The 24,657-nt window shown below is 45.9% G+C and overlaps 1 protein-coding gene across 1 annotated transcript in view; it reads left to right on the top strand.

Annotated features, from left to right (window-relative positions):
- The first annotated feature begins 6,144 nt into the window (after positions 1–6,144).
- Positions 6,145–24,657, top strand: part of Ttc12 (tetratricopeptide repeat domain 12) — a 28,695-nt gene continuing 10,182 nt past the window's right edge. The window contains exons 1-12 of the mRNA XM_090319501.1: positions 6,145–6,225; positions 7,981–8,053; positions 11,165–11,328; positions 11,879–11,900; positions 12,503–12,580; positions 13,500–13,621; positions 16,766–16,825; positions 20,074–20,145; positions 21,231–21,291; positions 21,869–22,057; positions 23,144–23,213; positions 23,836–23,924. Coding sequence (XP_090175627.1) covers positions 7,996–8,053; positions 11,165–11,328; positions 11,879–11,900; positions 12,503–12,580; positions 13,500–13,621; positions 16,766–16,825; positions 20,074–20,145; positions 21,231–21,291; positions 21,869–22,057; positions 23,144–23,213; positions 23,836–23,924 — 985 coding nt within the window. The 5' untranslated portion in view covers positions 6,145–6,225; positions 7,981–7,995. The remainder of the gene's footprint in view (positions 6,226–7,980; positions 8,054–11,164; positions 11,329–11,878; positions 11,901–12,502; positions 12,581–13,499; positions 13,622–16,765; positions 16,826–20,073; positions 20,146–21,230; positions 21,292–21,868; positions 22,058–23,143; positions 23,214–23,835; positions 23,925–24,657) is intronic.

The following is a 24,657-nucleotide window of genomic DNA, read 5'->3' as shown; positions in this document are numbered from 1 at the left end:
CTGCTCTTTGGCCACATCTGGAAGATGCAAAGGCTACAGCTAGAATTTTGCCCCCATCCCCACCCTTGCCCTATTGTGGGATTTCAGATTCCTAGCAGAGACCTGGCTGTAGGGCCCCGATGTAGATGGCTCAAAGGAAGCTCTAAGGGTACCAGTGTAAGCAGCTGCCCACCCTCTAGGATGCCTTTTCCCTTGTACAGATCTGAGGGTGACACCTCCTGTGCCTGTTCTAATAACACACAGCCACACATATCTGTGGGGTCAAATGTCCAGTGGCAATGGTTTGGGGGGTGGGGAGTGGCAGGGAGGGAGACAAAAGTCACAGTGCTTTCCAGAAATGGGACAAAGCAGACAATGCTGGCCCCCTCCATTCACCCATAAGGCCATGCTTCCAGAACCTCTTTTCTCCAGATTACAGTAAGTACTGAGCATCTCCAAGATGCCTAGTATACAGCAGTGAGCAAAACCCACCCTCGAGGGGAAGCTTACTTGCAGGAACTAAACTCCTAACACCCTGTACTAGTCTTTAGGGCTATTCACAAATATCCCTGTTCTTTCTTTCCTCCTTCTGGACACACAGTAAGCTGGTGCTTCTCTTTTTGCTTAAAGGTATGGGTGACTGTGAGATGGACTTGGGTGGCTGAAATGCAAGCACTAGTGTGGGTCACCTCTAGGCAGAGCCTTTGCTATGGATTTTCTCCCCTTACCAGCAATCGTTAATGTTCCAGGTAATGCTGGAATCCTCACCCATGCTCCGGGGGGAGGGGAGGGAGGAGAGGGATGTGAGCAGAAGAGCCACAATAGACATGGAGACATGGAGTGGATGTGAAGGAATCTAGTGATGGTACCAGCTCACCACAGGAAGAGGGGCCACGTGTGGACTCTTGTGTATTTGATATAGATTTTGCTGATAGAAAGGGTCCGACCAGTAAGTAACAAGACGCAAGGTACATTGTTAAAAGTGCAAACATCTGATGGGTACTTGGTCTTTGCTCAAGTCTTGTATCCATGATCAACCTGTAGGCCCAATATAGGGTTCCCAGCCCAACGGAGTTAATAGGTTCACTTCCATCAGTATGCTAGATGAAGTAAAACGATGAAAAGAATGGTTAGAACCTCAGGCCTTTGTCCACGGCTGGAGTGTCTTTGTGGAATCCAATTGGAGCTTTCAATCCAGTGTACATTTCTGGGCATTCAAAGAATGTGTGTGTGTGTGTGTGTGTGTGTGTGTGTGCTCACATATGTTGGGTTCAGAAAGGACATACACTTAATCTGCATCACAAATATTTAACCCATCACTCCCTTAAGTTTAGACAAACACGAAGCACTTCCAGTATGGCACTGTCAGGCCAGGAGTGAGGAGGAGATGTGGTCTTGACATTAGATGGTTGATATTTTCACCAAGTAGAAACAGAACCAGTCATAAGTACATCTCAGGTCACAGATCATAGTAACATGTAGTAATATGAATATAGAAAATTATTAATACGTGACAAAGACTACATATACCAACAACAGCAGTTTGCACCGCTAATGACAAGTGTAGGAAGTTTAACATTTGTTAAATGACTGTATATAACAAGTGACTCACATATTGCCTAAAAATTTAACAAGTAGCTCTCCAACCAGTGCCTGCTAGACAATCCCCATATTATGAGCACTTAATTTGATGATCTGTTACCATGGCATTATTTACCCAATCCGGTCTCTGATCCAAGGGATAGGCAGGATGCAGATATTAGAAGGAAAGCAGGGTAGTCATCTCGCAAAGGTGACATTAGAGCAGTGACTTGTTAGCTACCACTTCCTCTGGGGGGGGAGTAATTAAGTATTTACTTATTTAATTGTATCCTATATAGTATACACTCTTACCCCATTTTCTACATAGGAAACCATGGCTCAGAGAGGCTTGGTAACTTGCCTAAGATCACACAGAAGAAGTAAAGTGAATCTAGTCATCCCACAATGGCACAATGGGCAAGGCATAAGCTACCACTTTGTCCTGTTAGGTCAGACCACACCTGTATGGCTACTGGGATAGAGAGTGAGTCAGGGTTAGGGTAGATCACATAACAACTTCTGGGCGTCCAGAACAGCCAGAATATGATCAGTGCCCACTGGGGTATTCTATCAAATCTGATCCCCCCAAAATACATTCAACCTTTTGCCAAGGCTTGTAAATCTTTGGGGCTTCATGCCACAGACTTAACAATTTCTCAACCACCCTGATACATCACTGATGCCCTCTGTTTGCATTTACCTGTGTGCACCCCTACACACACACCTCCAGCCCCAGAATACAGGGGGTCTCAGCAGGCAGGTGGTGTCAGAGGAAGGAGACTTCCTTGGTAGACACAAAATACTTCCTGGCTGAGGCCTAGCCTGGAAGGGCACAGGCTCAGTGAATGCCGCCACCAAGTGGCCATCATGAGAATCACAGGAAGAGCGGGACTTTCTTGCAAGCTGGCCTTGTGGACATAAGCCACCACCTTCCCTGGGGACTGAGAAAAGTGCTCTCTCCTCCAGGACTGGGCTGTCTGCATTTGCTGAATTACAAGGGAGGAAGCACTGATTTTGTACCCTGCTCTGTACAGAACACATTTTCACCCAGTAAGAATGATGGAATGACAATATTCATTACTGTTACAGGAACTTTGGAGGCTAGCAACCCAATGTATAAGAAACTTTAAAATTTCATCTTTTTATTTTTTGCCTCTTTTTTCTTCTGGCCCTTCTTTGCATTTGACCCACTGGCACTTTATCCACTTCTTACTGATGGTTTTGGAGATGGGACTCCTGCAGACGTTCTGGCCCAGGCTGGCTTCGAACCTCGATCCTCAGATCTCAACATACTCAGTTGCTAGAATTACATGCACAAGCTATCGATGACCGAAAATACCACCTTTCCATCCCCACCACAGATCTGTAGTGGCTCAATGCATTTTCCTTCCTTCTGGTAACAGCTCTTTGGGTTTTGATTTGGTTTTGTTTTTGTATGTTCCTTGAATGTGGAGGATGTTTATGGAAACTCCTATGGATGTAAAAGAAGCTGTGGTATGAGAGGAGCAATCTTGAATTTCTGGGTACACTCCAGGGGGAAGGCTCAGGAATTTCGATTAACACGCAGCAAGCAGGACACAGCCTGTACTGAGCCTTGTCCCGATGTCATCCTTGGAGTCTCCGGAATTCCCACTCCCAGGACCCAACCTCCAATATTCCATGTTGCTGAAGTCAATGGGGTTAGCGTCTTAAAATGTAATGCCAATGGAGTAACACTACCTCCTATTCCATAAGTGAAATTAACATGTGAAAAGCAACAGGTTGTAAGTAATAGCAGCCATTCAAGGTAAGCTAATAAGCTGCTTGTCATAGACTGTATGGGGATTGTAGTTTTGTTTTATGTTTGGTTTGGTGCCAGAACCAGAGCTTGAGCTCAGAACCTTGAGCTAGCACTCTCTCTCTCTCTCTCCATATACACATGTATGTATATATACATATGCACATACATATATATACATACACCTATATACATGTATGTATATGTGTGTATATGTACGTGTGTGTGTGTGTGTGTGTGTGTGTGTGTGTGTGTGTGTGTAAAGGCTGACATTCTGCCACTTGACCACACATCCAGTAGGGCTTGCTAATTAATAGGAAATAGAATCTAGCAGACTTTTCTGCCAGGCTGGCTTTGAACCACGATCCTCCAGGGTTGAGTCTTCTAAGTAACTAGGATTACAGGCATGAGCCCTTGATGGCCAGCGTAAATGTAATGTGTTGTCTTCCTAAAATGCATGTTGGACTCCTACCCCCATGATGATACATTTGGAGGTATGTATCTAATACCCCAGCTAAGCAAGCGTCATAAATACGAGGATCAAGATCCAGCTGATCAGGATTTTGTCCTGAACAAGTACTGCATCATTCTGGTGAGGTGTGAAACCTTGAGTTCAAAACCTAATAATACTGTTAAAAAAAAAAAAGGACTGGCAACAATAATACAATAATATACACATCTATAATTTCAGATAATCAGGACATTTGCCCAGGAAAACGCAAGAGAATAACAGCTCAACAGCAGCTGACTAAAACTATGTAAGTAACTAAAATAAGCAAAGGGCCTTAAAAGTATGGCTCAAGTTACAACTTGTAGAGTGCTTGGCTAGCAAGCCTAAATTGTTGAAATTACTGAAATGATTTCCTTTTCCAGAGGTGCAATCCCAGAAGTCCTAGAGGGAATCTTGCCAAGGACATACAGGAAGTAGGTGCTGCCATAAATAAATGAATGCCGGAAAGGAAAAAAAAAAAAGTGATAGGGAGTAAGAGTGATAGGGAGTATTTACCTTAGATCACACTGTGGTGGTAAGCCATACAGCCCACACGGTGGCGCTGCTGTGCCACTCTAGGCAGGATGGGCGGTACCGTTTCCTTCAGACACTCAAAGTCTAACTTTTCCTTTACTTCTAAGGCAGAGACCAGGGAAAGCCTACAAATAAAGACCTGGCTGGAGTGGCCTTGCTTGTGAATAGAGTGGGGTGTGCGCCCCTATGGAGAGTTGGACCCTTTCGTGAAGCACATGGACAGGTGACAGGAGGTTTACACAGACAAGGGCAGTGGCTCCCAGGATAGCCAGGGCCTCAAGTGTTTGAACAGAGCTCTCCCAGACAGGGTAGACACAGAGATGGGGTAGCTTGAGATGAAATTAGGATTCATGTCTCATTTGGCCTCTGACAATTCTCTTATCCACTCTGGAAGCTAAATGGAGTAAATTCTTGGAGGGCTACAAAGCCAGGTAAATTAGATAATGCATGTGCAGGAGCGTGTGTGGTGCCTGCCACATGGCCCTCAAGCAAGCGTTCCCTGACCTCATGAAGGCTAATGTGATCGTGACAGAGAACTGTCATTAGTTAGGCACAAAAATTCAAGTCTGCTGGCTTATGCCCATAACACAGCCACTTAGACAGGGAGGGGGAGGCAAAGATAGGAAGCCAGCCTGGACAAAATGTTACCAAGATTCTGCCTCCAAGAACAAGTCAGGTAGAGTGGCTACATGGAAGGTGTAGGGAGGAGAATCAAGGTCCAAGGTTAGTTAGCAAAAATCATGAGACACGATCTCTTGACAATTAACTAAAAGCAAAAGGGGCTGGGGGCATGGCTCAAATGGTAAAGCCCTTGCCAAGCAGATACAAGGCCCTGCATTCAAGCCCTAGGATGGAAGGAAGGAAAGAAATTCTAAGGAAAATTTGTCCCCCCCCCAAGTACACACAGTCTGTGGCTGAGTCCTGAGGTGGTTCCTGAAATGATAGTAAGGCAATGAAAGAGCAAAGCAGGCTGCAAAGGCAGGACTTTTACCTGTTATTGTTATGAAAGGTCGTATGTTCGGAGATAGGAAATGAAGAGGGAAGAGAAAGAATCCACCTCCTTCTTCTTTCTCCAGTGTCTGGAAGACAAAGAAAAAAATTGCAGCTCTAGCACCCATAGTGAGCTGCTGTCTCTACCTTTTGCCCTCAGCTGAGATAAAGCAGACAAAGGTAAGGATCTTTATTCTGTGTGTGAGGGGAAACATTGTTTGATCTCTTGTAAGATTACAATAGACACTGAGACAAAGAGCTGGGATTGGTGACAGGGTGCAGTTAGAGACAGACCATTGATGATCTCTAACCCTCAGATTTAGTCTGCAGTGGAAAGTGACCAAAATGTTCTCCAGTTCTTATGGAGGACATAAAGAAAAAGTGAAATTTAAATAGGATTCCAGAGATTTCGGTTGAGCAGAAGTGTGTAAGTGTAATTCATAAAGCTTTCCTGCGAGAAATAGATTAGAAGTACAAATCACCAATACTTTAAAAACCTGTTTCCCTTGCTTGCATATATATATATATGGAAAACACACAGCAAATGACACTTAGAAGGTACATCCCAGTGACTGCAGCGAGTGAAGCACAGAGGAGCCAGGCCTCCAGCCCTTGGTGCTCTCACCACCCTTGGCCTCAGCCTTTTAGAGCTCCTCTAGGTCTTTCTAGATCCCAGCTTGGCCTTGAACCCTGGGCTCTGCTTGGCGTGGCCCCTACCTCCCTCGTTCCTGACCACGCCCCTCGACCCTGACCACGCCCCTCGACCCTGACCACGCCCCCTCGCTCACGGTCACGCCCCTGAACTTGGGCCCCGCCTCTCCCCAGCCCAGGCCGCCCACAGCCGTCATTTCCGGCCCAACTCGGGAGGCGACAGGTCAGTGCAGCGGGGACCCCGTAAAGTCTCTCTCGGGACCTGGTTCTTTACGGCTGGCTCCGAAAGCCGAGCAGCGGCCGTCGTCGGGCCCCCCAGGGAAGGGACGGAATGGGCTGGGAACGGACTCCTCCATTGGGCGCATAGGGCTGGTGGACGCTGGGGAGCGGTTGCCAAGCAACGGCGTGGCGTGCCCCACCTCCCCACAAGGGGAACTTGGGGCGGGGCCCGGGGGCGGGGCCTCTTGCGGGGCGGGGCCCGGTGGAGGGGCCTCTGGCGGGGCGGGGCCCGGGGCGGGGCGGGGCTCGGGGGCGGGGCCTCTGGCGGGGCGGGGCCCGGGGCGGGGCGGGGCCCACTGCCGTCCTGAGAGGGTGCCAGGCTGAGCTGCCTCCACTTCCTGGATCACTTTGCCCTGTGCCCCTCCTGTCCTTCATGAGAGGCCAGTGCCTGGGTCCCCTGCCCTTGGGGAGCCGAGGGGTGGGCCTGGTCCATGGATTGCCAAGCCCTCGGGGGCTTGGACCAGTTAATTCACATCACTTGTTGGAGATGAAAAGAGTCCTCCGGGCCTAGCGATCCTCCAGCCCAGCCACACAACAACTCTGTCTTACAGAGGAGGGCGCCTCTCACTTGATCCCCTGATGCGGGCTGCGTACCTCAGAGACTTCCTCCACATTTCTACTCCACTTCCCATAACGCGGATGAGGCCTCAGAGAAGCTGTGACTTGAGCTGAGGTCACACAGCTTGTGGTTGGAAGAAGTAAGGAGACTGTGACTTAGAGCAAAGAACTCTCAGCTTATTCCTGGCAGGATCATAATTCCATGACAGGTGTGATACCTGAGCCTACCTGTGAATCAGGACCGCCAGGAGGAGGTTTAGAAGACGCATTCCTGGGCGCTTTCCCGGGTTTATGGTCTGAGAGTCTCTAAGGCCCGAGGTAGAGGGATGTGTTTTCATGATGAGGGATGAGCTTTGAGTACCACTGAGTATTCCATCCGTCTCACTCGAAAACAACTGTGGTATTCCGGGCACTGGGAGCTCACAAGTTTGTAAACCTAGCTACTCAGAAGGATGAGATCTGAGGATTTGTGGTTCAGCCAGAGCAAGAACCCCAGTAAGACTCTTCTCCAATTAGCCACTAAAAAGCCAGAAGTGGAGCAGTGACTCAAATGATAGAGAGCTATCCTTGAACAGAAAAACTAAGGGATCGCATCCACACCCTGAATTCAAGCCCTAATACCAGCACAAAACAATACTGAGGTAATGCATCCAAGTGTCTCAGGGAAGATTCGAGAAGCACCTTGGTATTAAGTTCTAATCCTTTCAGCCAGACTTAAACAAGTATAGACATTTAGATGTAAATTGTGCAGTCTCTGGTCTCTGATTACCTGACACCTGCCAGATCCAAGACAGTTAAGACAAGAGCCAGCCATTAGCATTCTCCACCATAGCGTGTGACCTGTCAGCTATCCTCCTGTTTTCCATGCTGTGCTTGATGGTGGCTTTATTTATTTGCACCACAGTTTCCCCAGTGGAGGGAGGGCTGGCAGCTTTCTGGAAGTAATACCACAAATAATGAGTGTTCCGGGGCCCTCCACCAGCAGATAGTGAGATAGATCACTGCCATTATGCATGACATTTATAAACACAAATATGTCTTTAAAATAATGATGTGGCTGTTAGTCTTAGAAGGCTAATAAGCCTGACAGTTCCGTTTAGTGTTTTATTATATCTTTTCTAATTTATGCTGCTTCCCTTAGGGACTCCGGTCCACCATGGCTGAGTATCAAGACAAAGACTTGGAGAAATTTCTTAAAAATGTGGATGAAATCAGTAAGTACCAATCAATAACATCAAATTAAATTCTGCTTTTGAGAGGTAGAAGTAGAAAGGCTAAAGAGATATGATGACTCTATGTTAGTTTCTGGGTTACCTGACAGGTTTATGACTCTTATTCTAAAAAAAAAAAGTAATTGAAATTAAACAGAATGGGTATTGAGAAATAAGTTATAGCCTTGGGAAAGTATTTTCTGGTTGTTAACTGTTATCATTGTTAACATCTTGATTGAAATTCAGGTCCATAGCTCTCCATCATATTTTGTCTCTTTGCAAGAAATGGGAAGGGCTGTCTCCCCTATTTCAAGGGGCCTTCCCTTCAAGGAGATTTGCTCAAGAACCTACCTGATGGATCTAAAATCTCTCGTGTTTTAGGGAAGATCCATTTCTGGTTTTGAGCTTCCAAGACAAAAAACAATGGCTTTGTCTTTGGTCATATGGTTTGTGATGATCATCTTCTCTCTCCCTGTGGGCAGCCAAGACAGACAGGGCCTCAGAGAATCCACTCTGCATTTACACATCATATTCGAAAGATGCCATACCAGCCCGTTCCTGTTCAGACTTCAGGGAGCTTGTTTGAGGCTAAAACAAGCAAGCACACCTTACATGGCAATTAGAAATACTGTTTAAAATACTGCAGGTGGGATGGATGTAGAAATTAAAGTGGGTTTGAAAACGGCTTGGGTAACTTCGTAAGTAGCACATACCGACATGCTTTTGTGTCTGTTCCCTGCCAGACCTCTCCTCTGCTCTACCCTGAATGATCTTGCAGGAATTTTGGCCTTGGCCCACTTGTCTGTACATCCTAGTTTTGGTGGAGACGCCCACATCCTAAATTGTCACACAGCCTTCTTTTCAGAACCTCAGCCTGGATGATCATATTACTGTGGCCCACAAATGCCTCAAACTTAATGTGTACAGAATTGAGTCCTAGTGTCTCTCCCCATCTCCTTTCCCTGTGGCAGCCCTACCTTCTCTGTCTGGTCTCAGTGAGAGGCCCTATCATCCACAACTCCAAAAGTCCGCTGGACTCCTCCCACCCTCTCACCCTGCATCCAATCAGCCCTCACATTCGGTATCTTTCCCCAGCTCCATCCTTTCCAACCCTCCCTTGATTCTGGTTCCTCTCAATAGACTTTCAACAACCCCTAATTGCTGTCCCTGCTCCCAGGTTTCCTACTCCCCACAGAGAAATGTATCTGAAATGCAAATCTGGCCAGACCGTTCTCTGCTTGGATTCCTTCATAGTCACAATAAATTCTGTATCAGCATCTCAGTCCTCACATGACCCCATCCTTACTTCTCTTTCCTCTCCCCACCTCATACCTGAACAACAGCAAACTGCTGTTTCCCTCCCAGTCTCTGATATGAGATGCTCCTTACTTGACCTTTTTGTCTCTCTTGGATGGCTACTTGAATTTCCCCCAGGGATTTTTTTTATGCCAGAACTGCCCAGTAGAACTTCCTGCGGTGATGGAGATGCTATACAATGTGTAGTGGCCACAGCGCAATCACTAGACACACAAACAGTAAGCATTTGAAATGTGGCTTGTCTGAAAAGTTGAGGTTCTGCTTTAATTCATTTCTTTTTAACTAGCTTGGGTTTGTATGGTGTCTATATCATTAATTTCTTGGGCTTTATGTTATTCTTAGGCAATGTAGAGGATGACAAAAGAATTACTTTCCTTTGTGATATTTTTAGTTCAGTGGCAAAAACATATTAAGGAAATTATTTCAAAATGATATGTGACAGAACCAGAGATTTGCAAAGTATAATATGATCGAACTCAGTTTAGGCAATTGTATTAGCCTGCTGAGACTGCTAAAACAAAATACCACAGGCTGGGTGGTTTAAACTAAGAAATTAAAAAAAAAAAAAAGAAAAGAAAATTTCTTCAAAATAAGCTTTCATGAATGATAGTATAGGTCCATACCCAAGGAGAAGATATGTAGAAATACATGGAACCAGCCCAGTATGTATAAAGAAATTATATAAATTAATGCAAAGTGGACAGATTACCTGTTTTTACAAAATTGGTCATGAATAGGAACAGAAATATTCAGAAAAATGTAAATTGAAGCAGTGAGAGCCACTCTCCTTTGGGTGGCAACAGTTTAGAAGTCTGACCAACTGTATCAGAACTTGGAAGAATGACAACTCTTTCTTTTGCACTGCTTGTAGAAATATTGTATATCTTAGTAAGAGGGGGAAAAAGAGTCCAAAAGAATGTAATTTTCTTTTTAAAATTGCTAAAACTATTTAAATGCCTATGACACATTCTGGTTTGTTTGTTTTTTTTTTTTTTTTTAGAACAGTCATAAATCCTTTTAAAAAAAATCAAAAAGGTCGGTTTCTCCACCCTTTAAATCTAGATTGGCCACCTGACTTACATTAGCCAAGGCAGTGTTTGGGAACTTGGGATGGCAGAGGTTCAAAAGTGTGGGTCCATAGGGATTTGCTTTCATGGTTGTCTTGGGGACCCCTGCCAGGAAATGAGATACGCTTCCTCTAAGACAGTAAAGAGGTGGATAGATGCTTCTGGAACTGGAGTGAGGTGAATAGATTCATCTGTTAGGGGAGATGGGAGGACAAAGGAGTTGAATACCAGGCAAGACAACTGCCAGGTGATGAGCTTTGGCTGCTGCAAATCCAAGTAGGAGAAAAGGTAGGGAGGGAGGAAGTTAAGGGCTATTGTTATGTGAACTTCAGAGCTGCCTGTACTTGCATTTTGTCTCCTACACAAGATCAAAAGCTTTTCACAAAAGCAAATCCCAGAAAGATTTTTTTTTTTTTACCAATTGCTGTCTATAACATTTGGTAGACTGTCTACCTCCTAATAAGCTTTCCACAAATTACGGTTGCATTGAAGAATGGCTTGAAACTATTCCTTGAAGCCTAAATTCTCTGGCAGCTTTCTTTCCGGACAAATCTTGTTCTCAATTGTTCCATTTTACCTCTCATTGCTCTGTCTTTGCTTTCTATTGCCTTAGTTTCCTTCCTTAAGATGTTCCCCATTAATTTTCTCCACCATCCTTTCCAATGAATGAAGGTTTTACTTTTCTTTTGAAGACTCAGCTTGATTGATTCACATCTGATTTCCTCTCTAGCCAATTTAATTCAAGACATGAATTCTGATGACCCAGAGGTGCAGCAGAAAGCTGTCCTAGAGACAGAAAAACGACTTCTGCTAATGGAGGGAGACCCAGAGAAGGACGAATGTCGGATCACCACCAACAAGACCCTCATCAGCCCTCCACAAGCTTCTGAGAAGGTTTTGTTCTGCTATGGTGTTAAATAAGTAGATTGAACAAGAAGACCTACATTGGGTGGGAATTTAATACCTGCTGTCTGAGAGAGCTGGAACAGTCTTTTGTTTCTTAGATTTGTTAATGTTATTTTCCACAAGGGAGTATAAACTCTGGATTTCCCCAGCTTAGTCTCTCTGGGATATCTTTAAACAGGCTTTTGGGTTTGTTTGAATGAAAATTTAGCCTTTCTACCCACTGAGCTCATGTGCCAGCTGTTCTGTTAATGTGATGCATTTTATGCATGTGTATATCTGACCCACGCCATCACTGCGGGGCGGGGCTGAGGGATGTCCCAGGATATGAAAAAATCTTGATTCTCAGCCCCTAGCAACAGTACCTATAATCAGTTTGGGTAAGCCCCCAAACTTGGGACCTTTCAATGTTGGTGATTAAAAGAAATGACCTCATTCCTCATTTGTAGTTGATTTCCCTTTTGGGTTTAGCTGCATATTAAGTAATGAGTAGGTTTTTAAAATATGTTTCTTTGTTTTTATGATAACCCACGCCTTGCAGAATGCAGATGAAATAAATCCAGGTAAGAGGAGCATCTTTCTTCCCAATGTGTTTTATTCATTTAGACTCAGCTTTTACTGATTGTAACTTCCAACCTTAAATTTTAGCATCTGGGCTTCTAAGTAACCATAACCAACAACCTGCTAATCCCTAGCTGCTCTAGCAGTGGCCTGATTGGACAGTGCCGGGGGACTTTGCTGTCCTTTCTTCTGGCCAGTCTTTGTAAACTGAATTTACTTCTTCTGTGTCATCTAATTTGCCTTTCTCTGCTCAAGGGATGCAGAAGTTTCTCTGTTGCTCAGCTTCCAAGCTCATTATGCTAAAAGGAACGGGGTCGGGGGGGGGGGGAAGTGTCTTCAAAGAAAATCTCTTTTAAAAGACATAATTTATAGTCACAGTCATCATGTATAATAATGCATCACATAGATTTCCATTTAATGTCAAGGGAGGAAAATGTCACTTTAATTGACTCTGCGATGTCTGTGTGTGTGTACGTGTGCACGTGTGTGCCCACATGTGCACGCGTGAGAAATGTGGCTGTACACTCAGTCTGGACTCTCCACTAGAGAACTGATTGCCATATGTGTGTTTTTCTCTTAATGTCTGAAATCCCTCGGCTGCCAGAGGCCTTTTTGGCATCTGTGGAGAAGGATGCAAAGGAGCGAGCCAAGAGAAGAATGGAAAACAAAGTGCTAGCAGATGGTAACTGTCCGTCTTTCCCCTCACTATACTGGGAAAGGCACACAGGAGTCTGTGTGCCGCTGTGGAGGAGCTGGAGTTCTGCTCCCAGGTGATGGTTTGCAGCTGGGGCTGTGTCATGGGAGCCTGGCCGAACAGAATCTAGTGGTCATTTACCTCTGGTCTGCAGCCTCAGTCTGCCCTCTTCCTAAGGCATATGGATGGTCTTAGCAGGTCAGAGTCCTTCATTAGGGAAAGAAGAGAACAAGGCATCCCTAGCTAGCCTGAGCCCCAGATGAGGGAATCAGAGAGAAAAATGAAATAAGAAAGCCAAATGTGAGTCAGCAGAGGGAAAAAAGGAAGATCCATACTGTGTATGCGAGAGGTTGGATATATATGACAGAAGATTGTTTTCAGGGGTCCTTAGATGTGTGACAAGCTCAAAGTGGTCCCAAGCCTTGATACACAAACATGTTTTCTCTGAGATGTCATCTAGAAGACTTGTAGATAGGTTGGGGGGAGGGGAATACTTAAAAGCCAGGTACCAGTAGCTCATGTCTATAATCCTAGCTATTCAGGAGGCTGAGATGAGAGGATCATGGTTCAAAGCTAGCCCAATCAGGAAAGTCCTTGAGCCTCTTAACTCCAATAAACTACTCAGAAAAAGCTGGAAGCGGTGCTGTGGCTCAGGCGGTAGAGTGCTGGCCTTGAGCACAAAGAGGCTCGGGGAGAGCACCAATCTCTGAGTTCAAACACCAGGAGGTGGGGGGGGGGGGTAGGGGTGAAAGAGACAGGTTCTGAAACTGCTGTAGAGAGAACAGAGTGGGCAGTGCCAAAGGACGGATGGTGGCTAGGACCTTCGGAGCAGAATTGGGAAGTCAGGGGAGAGCAGTGTGGAAGAAGCTGGGGTCGTGTGTTGCGAGCGCTCCTTCCATCCTCACAGCCCTAAGAGAGAAGGGGAATGAAGCCTTCAGCAGGGGCGACTATGAACTCGCCATCGAGCACTACAGCGCAGGCTTGGAGAAGATGAAGGACATGAAGGTGCTGTACACCAACCGGGCACAGGTCAGTGGGCTGCAGGGGCAGGGCGGGCAGGGCGAGCGGGGGTGAGGGGGTGGGGGGCGGCACAGTTCATAGGGAACAGTGATCACCAACCTTGCGACCACAGACCAAGACAAGAGTAGATGGTACCACTGGTGGGGAGAGGGGCGGGGGTGGCACATTGGCAAGTGTTGACCATTCACTCTGTCCATCCCTCTCTAAGATTCTGTGACTGGAGTTGAAGCGGGGGAGGAAGATCAGCTCAGTTTTATAATGCAGGGGATCTGTTCCCCTGGATTCTAGGCGGAGCCACCAACCCGATGTTTATTACCTGATACCTAATGAAGGGACAAGCTGACAGCTGTCAGTTGAAACAACAACAAAATGACCTTATCCCTGAGAAGTAGTTGGGTTCCCCCCACCCACCGGGTGTGACAGAAGTCCCTGTGGCTCAGGGACTGGCAGATAGATGGGCATGATGGCCAGATGGTCAGGACCTCTGGGCAGGACTGGGATGGGATGAGCTTGACTCTGTGTCCTTTCCCAGAGGGAGACATGGTTTCACAGTGCTCATCATTCCCATTCTCTGTAACATGGGGACATCTGGCTGTGCTTTGTAGAAGAGCCTCAATAGCAAGAAACAGACATGCGAAGGCCAGGGAATCTGGGCAGGGAACAGTATTTAATGTTGAATAAATCCAAGCACAAGCCAGCTGCCAGTGTAATCCTGGCTACTCAGGGTGATGAGATCTGAGGATCATGGTGCAAAGCCAGCATGGACAAGTTCCTGAGACTCTTCTCTCCTCTTAACCACCAAAATGCCTGTAGTGGAGCTGCAACTCAAGTAATAGAGCTCCAGCCTTCAGTGAAAAAGCTAAGGGATAATGCCAAGCCCCGAGTTCAAGCCCTAGTACTGGCATAGAATAATACGAGTAATGGATAATCATAATAACAATTATTATTCCAAGCACAGTATAACGTCATTAGTTCAGCCCATGGCAAACATCCAACTGGTGATGAGGTGTCATCTGCCTACCCTAAGTGTGGCAAAACTTGTATTAGGAAATAAATTGACAGATAGGATGCCTAAAGCTTGATTGAGTACCATACATCTCATGATAGCAAAATTATAAAGTTATTGAGGGTGAACAGTTGCCATATACCTCCTCCCCCAGTGCCCTGCTTGTAGCAAGTCTTCAGTGCATCCTCGCTAAGTTACACAACATTGGAGCCATAATAATTGCATTTAAGGAATTAAGTTTCTGTTGACAATTCAGGGGAGTCATTTAAATGTAAGCAATTAATACTACAATTACATTCCCGTCTTGATTTATCTCCAAATCAAGTCCCTAGAAACATCTACCAATAGATGCTTATTCAGTATTGTGACTTTGAAGTGTTCCAAAAGCAATAAAATGGAATTGCTTGGAGAATGTTATATAATTCAGACATATCTCATTAGACTGCCCATCCTCCAGTTCATCTAAATTAGTTACATTTTTACTGTACTCAATTTTAAGCAGCAAATCTTGGATAAAATTCTAAAGAATCACACGAACAGTGAGTCTGGTTTAATACAAGTAAATTCAAAGAAAAGCTTTGGGGGAACAATTTCTCTCAGGCTTCCCAAGAAGAAAGCTAATTCAGAGACAAATAGAAAGCCATTGACTATTTTTAAAATGCTTCTCCTGTTTCCATGCAGTGCTAGAAAACACTTAATAAGGACCCTGTGAGTGTTTCTTGCTAAAAACAAAAAAAAACAGCAACAAAAATAAATAACAACCCCTACCCTTTCCCTGCTTTGTTTTTGTCCCAGAATTAATGTTATGATCAATAGATTGCTAGGGTAATTTAAGTAAGTTTAGCATTTAATTACCATTTGGGAAGAAAAGAAAAAAATAGTTCTTAAAATGTGAAAAAGCCAAAGGAGAATGGAGAAGTTACAGGGTGCTGAATGCAAACCTAAAAAGGAAAAGAACTTGGCTTATCTCACGTGACACATTAACCTCCAGTTGTGCCCATTTTCCTGCAAATGATATAGTTTCATTCTTCTTCATGGCTGAATAATTTTCCATAGTATAAAAAGTAAGAGGCTGTGTGGAGACATTCTGAAATCCCATGGAGACTCGTGGGTCTCTTAAGGAGATGCTAACTTGCTTCCTTGCTGACTTTCAAATGCGTGACTCTGGAAGGAAGGAGGGTACTTTGTAACAGACAGCTCCAAGTGTTTTCTTCCCTCAGTCCACAGCCCAGGTTAATGAAGGTGCTGGGCTGCGGTTTGCTCTCCATGACAGCAAAGAGCTGCCCTGCAGAAACTCAGAAACTGCCTGCTTTCCCCTTGCTTTGGTTGACTGTTTATTCCCCACGAATTGGAACATGGACCTCATCAATGGCTTGTCTGGGTAAACAGCTCATCGTAGTGTTGGAATGTGACGGAGCCTCTGTATGGTTTTGGTCACAGACAAGCCTACGTGTGGCACTGACTTTATTATGGGTGACTGGTGGGACCCTGGAAAAGCCACTCCCCCTCTTAGAGCTTGGCCTTCCTTCCTCACCGGAATCTCCACATCTGTGTGGTTTGCAATAGCTTCCTAAGTTTCTTCTCCCTTAATGTCTGCTATCCTCTTGGAGCACTCACAGCAGGGTGGACGCCAGAGATGAGCTCTTCCTTGCACATGTGGGGAGTGTGCTGGCCATTTTCTGTTTATGATCCCTGATCCTCCTCTGGCTTGCTCTACACCGAGGCTCTGGCCAAGACACACTGAGGCCTCAGCCTTTCAACCTCTCTAGTTCCTGTTCAGGTTCAGCCAATGAGATCAGAAGGAAGGACTGCATTGAGATCCCGGTACTTCACCTCCTGGCTTCACAACTCCCTTGAAGGCCAAGTAAAGGCCTCAGCTCATGTCATTTCTCTCTGTGGTGGTGACTGCTCACTTTGATAGCCCTGGGGTTCTGGAATGCCCCCAGGTGATCCCTAAGCACTATCCTGCTGTAGTCTGTGATCTCTTGTCAAAATGTACTCAGATCCCCAGTGTGCATATGCTTCCTGCCAGGTCCCTGCCTGACACAGCCAGGCAGATACAGTTACTTCTTGTGGCTGTTCTTCCTGTGGTAAGCAAAGAGTGCTCTGTGGGAGTTGCGTTTAAGTGTCCATCTGTATCATGACAGGCTTACAGTAAACTCGGGGACTACCGGAAGGTGCTGGTGGATTGTGAATGGGCTCTGAAGGTAAGAGATTTATCTCCTCTCCCAGGTGCTGGGGTTGGGTCTGCTCAGTCCAGATGTCTTAATCCTAAAGTAAGGGAGGCCACTGCTAGTTGGTGATAGGGAAGGGTCTGAGCTGAAGCTAGAGCCTGCGTCCTCATCTATACAATGAGATGTAATACTGCAGGGCTCATAATGCTCAGAGCCTAGATCAGAGCAGGCACATCCATGGAGGCTCTGCCAGTACTTTCGAAGGCCTTATACCCACCACGCCTGCACTATTGGTTATCTTGTGCTTTTGTCTACATCAAACTAGAAATCTCATCCATTGAAGCTATTTCTTCAGCCCTTATAAATTGGAAATATATTATACTGTTCCCTATTTGTAGAGGGGAAAAAGATCACAAGTATTATTCAACTTGAGTCAGGCCTCAGGCACACAACACCATGGTTTACATAAGTATTCCTTCCAGAACCTGCTAAGGGAAACAATCTCATGTACATTGAAGGAAGGCCTGTTTGTTTTGGAAATGGCGTGATCACTCCTTCGGGACATTATTTTAGATGACAAGATGTTAAAATAACCCTCAATCCACATTTCCCTGGGCTCCGTTGTCACAAGGGTCTTTAGCTAAGTAATCAAAGTTAGCATTTCCCAGGTCTCTGCACTGACACACTGCTGACTGCAAACAAGAAGCAGGAATGTTCTTTGTTTTTAATGTTTGAAGAAACCCTTGTGTTCTCTAAAATCTCCTTACTTTTATGTAGTTATAGTTGTTTAATCTTCAAGTACTTGTACACAGTCTCAATTAAGCATATCAGTTTATGAGCACAGTGCATCTTAACCAATGCTGCCCCTTCCATCATTCTCCCTCATCTCTCTCAACCCCACCTATCCCCTCAAATGGCTGTATTTCTGTTTGTTTTAAGATGTCAATATTATTTTAAGTGAAACAAAGGCAGGCATCAGAATGCTGCAGGTGCATCCTTGGGGCTCTGGTTCTTTAGGAGAACACATTTAGGCTGGCCTAACAACCATAGCTCAACCGAGAGTGCCGTGCACAGCGGCATGCTGGCCCCATCCACCTGTTTGATTGTTCTGACGGGGAGGAGCCAAGTAAGCAGAGGAAATGGAGGTGAATTAGAAAGTTGCCTTTGCTCATGATCATTCACAATAATCAAGGGATCTTCCAGAACTGGTATTTGGAGCCTCTCATTTCTTTTCTCCTTCAAAGATACAGTATACAACAAGACACTGGAGAGGCCTTGAAGTTAGGAGAGTTGCCCAAAGGTGGACACAGTGTTAAATCTTCTCATTCCCTAGACGCACAAACCCACATTGCCCCCTTATTTGATCCCAATTTCTTTTCTCCACCATCACCCTGTAAGAGAAAAAACAAGGCAAGGGCAGGGGTGGGGGGGTCTTCCTTGGCCACATGCCCACCACAGCCTGTTCTGTCCTGCTCCGGCCCACTGCTGTCCTGATTTTTCTCACAAAAAGTTAAGCTTCAGAGATAAATTAAGTCATGTATGCAGGATCATGAAGCCAGTGTCAGTCTGATTAGAAGCCATCTTCCTCACTACATACTGTAAACAGCCTTGCCTCAAACTTTAACCCCCCCCACATCATCCCCTGGGGTGATATAGTTTCCACAAAGGCCTGTTCCCAAATCCAAATTATAATACAACATAATTAATGGTGAGGGGAAGCAGGCCCCGTCACACAGGTACTCAGTAGGCAGCCTTATTAAAAGACCAACTGGGCTCACTGGTTGAGAGGTTGGGGTAGATGGGCCAGAATGTACCAGGAATTTCTAAAAGTAGTAATATTCGCTGGTTCTGTGTGGAAACGGTGAATCCAAAGAACAGATTGCACTCTCTGTACCATTATTATTAGCATTAGCGCGTTCACGCCCATTTAACATTCTTGACACTTTTAAATTGGTAGAGACGAGCGGTGTGATGATATTTCAGGACTGATGTTCCTTGTCGAGGAAGATAAGGCAGTGAGGCTGCTTTCAATTAGGAGCGGAATCATTTCTTTCCTGGCAGAACGCTTCACACACAGTGAAATACAACCTTCCTCGATGACACGATTCCTTTAAAAGGAGCCTGAGGTTCATCCGAGGGGATCCTGAGTGTGAGCATGTGGTCAGAGGAGGGTGGGCCTGGTATGAGCAGTAGCTATGAGTGGCTCTTTGCATTGGTTATGGGCGTGGGTGGAGTCACAGTGACAACTGCTTCTCAATGACATATCCATAGAGGCCACCGTGCAGGCCTTCAGCTTGGGACCTGGGTACACACTGAGCAGCTCAGGAACAGCACCCAGGCCCTGAGTTCAAGCCCCACACCTGACAAAAATTAAAATACACTTGTGGGCCATGAAAACTATTTATTTGCCTCTGTGGACAGCTGAGAGCAGCTGCCAAGAAGCGTATGGGAAGCATATGTGTCCATTTCGTCATGTCCCAAGTCATTTGAGGGCCTCGTGTGTCCATAGGCCAGTTTTCCTCTACCCCTTAGTCCCTACAGGGCATCTCACCCAGCGTACATACTGCCTTGTAACTGCACGAGGCTAATATAGCCAGCTATTTTAAATCATATTTGTGTCTCTGGGCCAAATAATTCATTGCAGACTTCTAATAAAGTAGAGAACAGGTCAGTGCAGAATACCCTTCCCCTGAATGGAATAGTCTCAGCCATATGTTTCAGTACTGCCTTGAAGGGAGAAGGGAATGCCCCCCTAGACCTTAGATGATAGGCATGACTTATATATGTGTTGTAGTTCACTTGGGAGGAGGGAGAACTTCTTGATCCCCCATAAACAGGGGTAGCTCCAGCTGTTTTCCCAGAGCCAATTCTCTGTCCTGCAATAAATCAGTTAGTTCTCCGGACTTGCCTGCGTAGTTACCTGGCCCGGAGAGCAGAACACACAACTGACACCTGGGTCCCACCCTACACAGTAATTCCTTTGGTCCTGGGGAACAATGTAGACAGGATTCTAGGTGATTCTAACACTGAACCCCCGTTAAGCGAGCACTCTTTCAAGCCAATGGCTTCTGGTGTGCCTCACTAAATGAAAATGAAAAGTGGCATCATGGACAGAGAACCTTCTCCTTCGCTCAGACCCCTCACAGGCAACAATTAGAACAGTCAAGGCACACAGAACAGCTGTGAGTGTCAACTCGAGTAGCTGTCCTGAGAATACACATGTCTGTCTTCCCTCTGTGAGGGATGTGTTGACATCTCATCAGCCATTCTCTTTCACACAGTGTGACGAAACCTACACGAAGGCCTACTTCCACATGGGGAAAGCCCACCTGGCCCTGAAAAACTACAAGGAGGTAAGTTCTCAGTGGACGCAAGAGGTATGAGACTCTGGCATCACAATTCCAGGCCAGCCTGTACAGGAAAGCACATGAGACCCCCATCTCAGCAGAGGGGAGCTGGGTGTGCTGGCATGCTCCTGAAACCTCAACAGCTACAAGAAGCCTACCACAGGTGGCTCATAGTCTAGGCAGAAAGCAAGTCGCTGTCTCAAGAACAACCAGTAGAAAATGGGACCTGGAGGTAGAGCTCCACAATAGAGTCAGAAAATGCCAGTGAAAGAACCCCATACTACCTATTTTCTTACACTGTACATTTTTAATGGTACTTGGACTCGAAACCTAGCACTTGCTAGGCAGGCCCCTACCAATTGAACCGTGCCCCCAGCCCTTCCTCCTTTAGTTATTTTTCAGATAGAAGTCTTTGGCTTTTGTTCCAGGCCAGCCATGGACCACCGCCCTCCTACCTGCAACTCTGAGTCATTAGGGTTACAGGTGTATACCACCACACCTGACTTGCTGTTCAGATAGGGTCTCACTAACTGTTTGCCTGAGCTGAGGTCAACCTGCAGTCCTCCCCCTCTCCTCCTCCCAGCTTCCAGATTATACTGTGAGCTTTCTGGCCCTCAGCTTGTGTACTGAAGGAGACAGCCTGTTTTCCTCTTCCCACCTCTTGGTCAACACTGTCTCCAGCTTCATTTACTCCTCAGTTCCCTGTGGGCTTGTGTAATAGTTAGCCTCCTGTTGTTTTTTTTTTTTCACTGTAAATGTCATATGAAAGTTTTGCATTTACATTAGGATTATTCCTATCTTGAATAGACACAGTCCACCCCAAAAAGGTAAGACTGGATACTTTGCATCAGAGACTGTGTCTGACTGCACAAATGAATTTTGAAATAATACATGTTTCCCCACAGAATCTGAAGAGTGTAAACAAAATGTCAAATGCACACACTGCATTCCCTGGCCAGCTCTGGTGCGGAGCACTCAGGCTGGCTAGGAGCAAGCAATAATGATGAAGCCTCATCCTTGATGCCTGCTGCCTGTCTTGTAATCACTGTTAACCCCCAACCTCTTCTCAAAGTCTTGCTTCTGTTTTCCAGGCTAGGGAGTGTTATCAGAAGATCTTAGAAATAAACCCCAAGCTGCAGACACAGGTGAAAGGTGAGTCCGTTCCTGCTATCATCTTTGAGTCTCTTTCCCCTTCTAGCTCCTTCCATAGGTGACTTGTGACCTTCCTACCCCTCTCTGCCCCCCACCCCAGGCCAGCAGCCCCTTCCCTGCACAGCCTCCTCTCTGCTTCTCTCTGCCACTGTGCCTTTCTCCTCTGTGCCGTCTTCTTACAGAGCTTTCACATCATTCTGAATCCACATGGTTTCAAGAATCTAGATAATTTACATTGCTTGTGCTCTTTCTTTGCTGAAGAAGAGTTTGAATTATGTTTTTTTTAATCTTCTTGGCCCCCCATCCTTGAGAGGAAGGGAGAAAAATAGAGGGAAAAAGGAAGGGAGGAAGAGAAAGAAGAAAGGTGGAAAGGAAGAGAAAAGAAAAGGACAGAGGAAGGAGGGGAGAAAAAAGGAAGGGAGGGAAGAAGAGAGGGAAAGAGAGGAAGGGAGGGCGGAAGGAAGGGGGAGCGTTCTTATGTGGATATAATCATCAGAGTATTGCTTTGTGAGAGGTTTTGTTTTGTTTTTTTTTGTTGTTTCTGTTGTTGTTTGTTGTTGTTTGCGTATTTTGCTAGAATACCTGCGACAGGTTGATCTTCAGGAAAAGACAGATCTTCAAGAGAAGGAAGCCAATGAATTTCTGGCTTCAGGAAAGAACACAGGTGTAACAACCCGAAATCTCCTGGAGACCCTTTCCAAGCCCAACCAGGCACCTCTGTTTTATGCAGGGGGAATTGAAATCCTGACGGAAATGATGAAGCAGGGTAAGCCCCAGATGTGTGTGGGGTCGGGAGTGCAGTCAGCATGCAGGGCCAGCTTCACTTTGTGATGCCGAGAAATCCTTCCTGCAGATCCGGAGTGCACATCCGTGCTGGTGTAAATTCTGAATAATCTCCTAACCCCTCCATCCTCTCTAATGAACATGGACATACTCTGTGCACGCATGCGCGCGCACACACACACACACACACACACACACACACACACACACATACATACACACATATACATGCACACTCACACACACAGCTCTTCCTCTCCTGGTCTATAGACCTGCATGCACCCTTCACATGCCTCATATGTCATAAATACTTGCATCAATGTATTTCTCCTCTACATTCAGTCATCACACATTCCCCAAACACCTTACACTTACCTTTCCCCTCAAAACTTCCTATGGTGGTACCCTGTAGAGAATCTTATGGAATAAACTACCTAGTTCTCCTCAACTAATTTGCCTACTTCACATAGGAACATAGGTTCAGAAGAAATGTTTTCTTCTCCTAATAAGAGCCACACTTCTTTCTGCTCCCAGTTCTTGTCAACACCAAAGCCTTCTTGGTCTGCGGTGAGAGGCTGTTTGTACAAACCCTGGCATCTCTGGCTTTCCTTTAGTATACAATGGAGGTTCTGCAGTTTCTTCTCCAGAGCCTAGAAAAAAAGCTTGGAAATAAATATTTAAGACCAGATGGGTGTGCCACTTCTTTCCAGAGATTTCTGAGCAATTGGAGACTCTCTAAAGATTTCCCAGTTGTGACTTGTAGCACTAACCTGGACCTCCTCCAACCTGCCCTCATTTTCTGAATAGTTCCTCTGCCTATGGCTGCTGGTAATTGCATTTTTCAGAATAAAAAGGTGTTTGTTTCTAGTTCTGCCCGATAGCATGTGTCTCTAATCCTAGCCTGGGGAAGCTGAGGCAGGAGCAATTTGAGGCCAGTGTGGGCTACATAGTAAGACCCTGGAAAGACAGGAGAGAGTACTAGAGAGCGCATGCTAGCTTTTTGGTCACCTTGATCGACTCTACTAAGTTCTTGTGACCAGCGGACGCCTTTCCCACCCATCTGTTTCAGGCACAGAACGTACTTTATTCAGAACCCACAGTGGATTCAGTATCATCAATGACAACGAAGTCTTAAGAAGGTAGGGACACAACCATCATAGGTGAAACAGGGAGTGGTATTACTTTGTGCACTCACCCCACCATCCACTGGGGTCCCCTCCTTCGTACAGTTTCCACATGAACACCCTGAAGCTTGAAGGGTGGAGCCTGGCTGCAGACATGGATGGAGAGGGAGGCAGCAGCATGCATCATGGATGTTCTGGGCATCACAGTGGGAGAGAGACTGCTCTCCCAGCATCTCCGAGATTGCTGCTTATCCTCTACCCTCTCTTTGAATGTGTAGATCATAACAGGAAGTTATGCCATTAGAATTTCATCTAAACTTATTTTATATGTCAATTTGAGCTTGGATGATCCTGAGACTTAATATCCCAACATGGGCTAGAGTTGTCTGCCATGGCTCCTGGCTCGCTGCCACCCTCTGTGGACCTGTCCTCTTCATCCTGTGTCCTGAACCAGGCCCCGCAAGACTTCAGTCCTCGCAGTCCTTTAGTCCTCACAGTCCTTTAGTCCTGGTGACCTGTGGTTCTGCATTTAAATTTTTACCTTCTTAAACTTGAAACTGGTGAGACTGAAGGTGAAACCAAGTAGAAAGAAAACAGAGACTGTGTTCTTGTTGCTAACCTTCCTTGTCCCCTCTAGGTGCTTATTTGCCACAAAAAAGGATGCAGTAGAAGAGACCGTCTGTGTGTCTGTCCTGAAGCTCTGGCAGGCAGTGTGCCACGAGAACGGTAAGCCTGGTCATCTCTGCCAATCACGCTGCAGGCCAGGCATGATGTCTGTCCCTAGCAGCCTGGAGAGCTGATGTCTAGACCTCTCAACCCCTCCCTCAAAGCCTGTGTGGGTCAGGAACAAGGTCTGCACTGCACTTACATTTCCCGAGCCTTCTTGCCTGGCTGCCCAGTAAGTGGTGAACACTCCAAGTCTCACGAGACTGCTGCTCATGCTTATGAGATGGACGGATGGAGTGTCTGCTTTCCTGTCTGACGGAAAAATAGTTTGTCTTGGGATGTGTGACTTGTCAGCCAGCATCTCCAGACACTGCTGGGTGTCAGAGGCTGCTGTGGCCACTGTCTGTGCATGGTCTAAAACGAGTCTCCCCTTCAGCTGATTTCTTCCCCTTTGCTTATATATTCCGAGCCCACACACGGAGACGCCTTCTGGCATTAGTAAGGAAATAGTGAATATCCATCCCTGTCTACACAATCATATATTAAGTCACTGAATCCTGTTCATCTTCAGTAGGTAGATTACCACTCTCAGCTTACTGATGAGGTCCCGGGGGACCCAGGACTTAAGAACTGAATCTAAAACCCCACGTTTACCCTGACCCATCAGGCCTGGCTCTGGGGTTCTCCTCTTATCCACCTAAACGACTGGAAATGTGTTTTTCCACTAGAGTTGTCGAGGTGGACTGGACTCGGTGCCACTGTGGTGCCTACGAGAAACACCCCTGTGTTTTGC

This window comes from Megascapheus bottae, chromosome 27 (assembly GCF_031878675.1).
Source record: "Megascapheus bottae isolate mThoBot1 chromosome 27, mThoBot2.hap1, whole genome shotgun sequence".
NCBI classification, from domain to species: Eukaryota; Metazoa; Chordata; class Mammalia; order Rodentia; family Geomyidae; genus Megascapheus; species Megascapheus bottae.
The sequence above is the reverse complement of the archived record's forward strand: the minus strand, read 5'-3'. Positions and strand labels throughout refer to the sequence as shown.